The 5367-nt window shown below is 43.8% G+C and overlaps 1 protein-coding gene across 4 annotated transcripts in view; it reads right to left on the minus strand.

Moving 5' to 3' along the window:
* Positions 1 to 4690, minus strand: part of atp11c (ATPase phospholipid transporting 11C) — a 35692-nt gene extending 31002 nt beyond the window's left edge. For all 4 annotated transcript variants that reach the window (XM_035669218.1, XM_035669217.1, XM_035669216.1 and 1 more), the window contains exon 1: positions 4137 to 4690. In XM_035669218.1, the coding sequence (XP_035525111.1) occupies positions 4137 to 4163 (27 nt within the window). In that variant the 5' untranslated portion in view covers positions 4164 to 4690. The remainder of the gene's footprint in view (positions 1 to 4136) is intronic.
* Between the last annotated feature and the right edge of the window lie 677 nt (positions 4691 to 5367).

Below are 5367 nucleotides of genomic sequence, written 5' to 3' on the forward strand. Positions count from 1 at the left end.
CACACACACATCTCAGCATTCTCTTCACATCTCACTGCAAATGCTCTCTGGGTAATGCTAGAGCTGGAGCATGGCACAGAAAATCTCTGGATGAGCCTTTATACATATATGGATGATGAGGATGCATCCTGAGTGCCGCTAGCCTGGCGAGGATACGTGGGTCAGGAGAGGGAGGAGCGATGAGAGGAGAATTCAAAATAAATGAAGCAACATGAATTATTTAGAGGTACAAACTGAGAATTCAACCTAGCTTTTAAAAGGAAGTGGAAAATTGCCACAAAAAGCCATCCATAGCCCCCTTGTATCCAACCTGACCCACCCACTCCAATGTTAACCACTACAGGAAGCCTGAAAGAGTCTGTCCATTAGGTGGAGAAAGAGATGGAGAGGTGCAAAGAGGCTACAGGTCCACCCCCGGTTTCACTCCAGTTTCTCGGGTTTTAGTCACGCAGGGCTTTCCGTATTTCCCCACTACATTTCATCAGCCCACTATCACACAGCCCGCCGTTTATTCCTTCACACTGCCTCCCTCCCCACACTAAATATATTTATTATCCTGCTGTGTGTTGCAGATGAGCTCCTTTGGCTGGGTTTCCATTACTGGGCAGAATGCAGGAGACCAGACGGAGAGAGAGGAAGGAAGAGAAAGAAGTCAGACTAAGCAATTCTGTTCGCCAGCCGGTTCGCGTTGCAAGACTAATGGCGGCAAAACTGAGCATGGCTCTAATCAATACACATCTCTCCTAATCAAACAGACCTGGTAAATCAAATGGCCCTGAGTGCCTTGTATGGCCTGTGGCCGTTAGATGTACTAATCTCCAAAGTGTCAACTCTGTTCGAGGACTCTTGTATCTCATCAGTTAATAAAAGCCCCTAATATCTTCCCAACAGGTGCTACTAGATGTGAGTTTATAAAAGCAAGACTGACCTGAATGCAAAACAGATAAGATATTTGGAGCATTCTGAAGCACAGGAGGCAATGCAGCAAAACCAAAATACAGTATTGAAAAAAGCACAAGCTACATTTGACATTGCTGAATACTAGCAGAGCTGGAAATTTGACTCATTACCCCAATACATGCAGGTCAGATGGAAGTACTCTACTGTACTGCAGCAGGTAAGAAAACATCCTCTTTTACTGCTGAACAACACATTAGCTTCCCCTCCTGGGGAAAGTGATGATTTAACCTTGTGTGTTCATGTTAGCAAAAGATGTTTGCACAAAATCACCTTAATGTGCAGGTGTGTGCAGGTGTGTGCATGTCAACCTTGTTTGCGCTTAGTTGTGCGTACATCTCAGCTATATTTACCTAACCTGAGAAACAGGTTTACAGAGACCCAGTGCTTCCCAAAGCATGTGACATGCAATACTTCACGCATAACAACATCTAGGGCCTGCTGACTACTGCCTGGGTCACATTCAAGTAGAGACAGATCTGAGACTGGAGGGAAGAATGGTGAGGGGGAAGCCCTACTGAGAAGGAAGAGGACCAGAGTGGCGGTGTACCCTAAGCAGACGTATGTGCTTCAAAGCTATAACAAGCCACAAGAAAAACACTCACAGCATCAAAAGAGTATGTTAAATGAGTTGTGTGAATGTCATGACATCACTGGAGTGCTTATGAATCAAAATGTAAACCTGTAGTAGACTCAGATCTCCCACGAGGCTGTGGTTGGAGTACATTTTCACATGGTATTTTAACATGCTACTCAGACAAAAGATATTACAATATATAAGCGGTCTACAGCTTGTGCATAAATAACCCCAAGAGACGGGCCATTAAAATGCAATCCTTCTTCTTGGTGTATGATGCTGAATTAAAATCAACCTTGGCTTTACACAGGAAACATGAATTACAACCATTAAACTTATTTTCTAGTGCTGCCAGCAACTAACAATAACAAGTTCCATTATTAATTAATCTGCCAATTATTTTATAGATTTATCAGTTCGTATAGAAAAGAAACTCCAAAGATATTCGGTTTATGATTACCTACAAAAAAAAGCAGCAGATCCTCACAATTGAGAAACTGGAATGACTAGACTAGAATGAGAACATGAGAGCGATCCATTTGTGTCCTGCCTCTGTGCACAAGGTAAGAGCACCTGTCGAGCTCCGTCCCTCTAACTGGGCTCCATCAAAATATGAATCATAAACTTCACACGTGTGACTTCAACCGAGCTAGTGAGTAGGAGGAGGCCTACTGGTTACCATGGTGCAAAAGAAGATACTGATGTGCTGCCTGGGTGACGGTGTTTTCATGTGTCGGTGCTGTTCTTCTTGCAGTAAAAGGCAGGAGCTCCCACAATGAATACTATCACATTTCCGCCAGGCTCCACCTCTCACAGATCACACTGCTGCCTTCAAGGGCTTGAACGAACATCAAAGGCAACTGTGTGATTCTGCATTCCTGTCAGAGCATTACAACCTCTGGAGCTTCCCCCCCGACGGAAAAAAAAAAAGCCCAGGCCCACTCGTTCCCACAGCCATCTTTAATGATTTTCCTAAGACACACTCGAGGTTTAGTGGCACAGTGCGCCACAGTGGGAGAGTCAAGGGAGACACATGAAGCTCCTCAGTGCCTTTTGGTATAAGCCCCCCACCGCCTCCCCCCACCGCCCTATCTTTCTCCCGCTTCACGATGCACATGTACCTCCCGTGGGCAAGGGGAGCGCGGTGTGAATCCGGAGGCACAGAGCCAGAGCCTGAGATAACGGCAACGTGTGCATCAATGACAGTATGGCTGGCTGCTCCGCACAAAATATTATTTACAGCTCACACTGAAGAGAAATTACAGCAGCAATCCTCTCCAGAAGCGGGAAAATCAGCTGACCTGGCAACACTTAGAGAGAGGCCAGGAGGAGGGTCAGGCACTATAATTATTATATTGCTTCCCCTTATTCACTGTCGGTATCTATACTGCTCACATAGCCTTTGGGGGATTCAACACACTGGTGACAACAGGTTACTGGTGCATAAGAGGATGATAAAGAGGCAGTAAAGGCGGTTTAGCATTATAAACCTGGCCTTGCGGATAGTTACTCCACTTTCAACTAGCCCACTTGTGAATGATTAACGTATGAGAAGGCAGTGAAACCAGTGGATGAACTTTAAAAGGGTATGCATTAAATTGACCAATCGTGAAATATGATGTTAATGCTGGCAAAATACCAACTTCATATATTGAAATAAATCCAGTGGCTGGGTACAAAGAAACACTAAAGCATAATGGGACTGTGGCACAATTGGATAATGATTATGCCTCCTGCATAACAAGTAAACTGCGGAATATATTTCTATTAACCAATCAATTGTTTAATCTTTAAGTCAGAAAACTGTATAAAATATCCATCACCAGTAATTAGAGTCTTTAAATGCCTTAGTTTGTCCAAGCAATGGTCCAAACTCCATATTCTACATAAAAACACAAACCTAGAACCAGTTATATATTTAGCATTTTGGCTTATTAGATGGCTCCACTGTCAGATTTTAAATACAATATAATATAACTCATTATGTTTAGCATTTGGGGCCCCAGAGAAGAGCAACCCACCTCTCTTCCGGACAGGTACCTGCTCTCTCTCTGTTCCACACACACACACAGGTGAGACACAGTTTCCCCTGTATACTCGGTGAAGGTGAAGGTGAGATGGTGGAAAGCGAGCATGTAACACAACCGACCCCCGTGTATGTGACCTGGAAGTGGAGTTAACATCAAACTCTCATCTGTCGTGACTTCCCCGGCTGATGAGAACTTACCTAGCAGTTAGCTAAACTGGCTGACCAATGAAGTGGCACAACAGCTGTTTGGTGTCGTCAGGCAGTGGGAAGTAGCAGTTTGCTCTCATGTAACTCGCATTTACAGCAAAAAGAGGGGGGAGGAAAAAAGAAACATGGCAGAAGGAAGTGACTGGGAATGTCAGCGTACATTCTTCCAGGGCAGAATCACAGCAGTTAAACGCTAGCAGGAGCAGCAGGATGTCATAAGCTAACAATGTGTGTGTGTGTGTCCGTCTGTGTGTGTGTGTGTGTGTGTGTGTGTGGTGTTGTGTGTCTGTGTTGTGTGTGTGTAGTGTGATGTTGTGTGTGTGTGTGTTTGTGTGTGTTGATGCACCTGGCCACAGGCACACATACCAAACGGTTCAGCCTTCTCCGTAGCATCTTCTCGTCTGTCTTCTTGTATTTCGCAGTACTGATGAACTCTTCCGATTCAACAGACGCCTCCGGGCTCTGCTTTCAGCTTCTCCGGGGAATAACTTTACATGTATGTTAGTTAACCTGCTAGCTCCTTTAGCTATCTGTTCTCTACTCTAACGTTAGTTCTAGCTATATGAAATGCCGCAGCGACGCTACATCGTTTCCATTTTGTTTGATTTCGGTATCTTCGCACCATTCGCATTCTCACCCCCCTTCAATATTTTCCGCGTTGCGGTGTACTAGTCGCGCTTTCCTCTGCTCAAGGCTGAAACAGTCCCTGACACATCGCTCCGTGCCCTGTTGCTTAGACTCGTACGGATCATTTGTCGCTCTCAAGTCAGCCTCCCCGTTGACTCGGAAACTGCCACAGACACACTAAGAACTTAACTTCTCTCTCCGATCCCCGTGTGCCAGGTCTCCTCACCTCCCTGTCAAACAAATTTTTTTTTTTTTTACTCCAGTAGCAACCCACAAACGTTCCCACGTTCACAAGCTCCACCCGGTGAAGGTGCGGCGACTTTTGCCGCACTGTATTGTGGGTAACGTGGTTTTAACGTTTGAACTACAATCTATTCCCCCCCCCCCNNCCCCCATGGAGAGATTAGCCTGAGAGAGGAGGCAGTTTGTGAGTTTTGTGCACTTCAAGGATCAAAGAGCACACTTCTTATGTTTACAGGCGATGCAGAAGGGATTTTCCAGAGTGACTCTTTTACTAGAATGATGCATAATAAGGATAATAAATAATAAATAACTGAAATGCAAATTAAATTAAATTAAAAAATACAACAGGTAGATCGAGTCTTTTATAAATAGGCCTAACTATTACAACCATATTACCAACAATACATTTGGTATTGAATGAACTTGTATTACACTGCAGCGTGTAGACATATCACTAGCCTATAATTATTCCTCAGTATTAATAATAATGAAATTAGCGGGTCCACTCAGATTATGTCATGACATCTTTTTGCTATATTAGGAAGTGATACCTTCTGCACATATGCTAACGTGAATCAGAAATACTTTATTATTGTTATTATCAAGTGGGTGTGACTACCTGTTTTGAAGGAGGTGCTCTGAAAATCGATAAATATTGTATAAGAAATAATAATTGTGATTATAAATGTCTTGATTTTAAATTATTTGCATCTGAATGTGAGAAGTG

This window comes from Morone saxatilis, unplaced genomic scaffold (assembly GCF_004916995.1).
Source record: "Morone saxatilis isolate NCDOM2014 unplaced genomic scaffold, NCSU_SB_2.0 Contig22, whole genome shotgun sequence".
Classification (NCBI taxonomy): Eukaryota; Metazoa; Chordata; class Actinopteri; family Moronidae; genus Morone; species Morone saxatilis.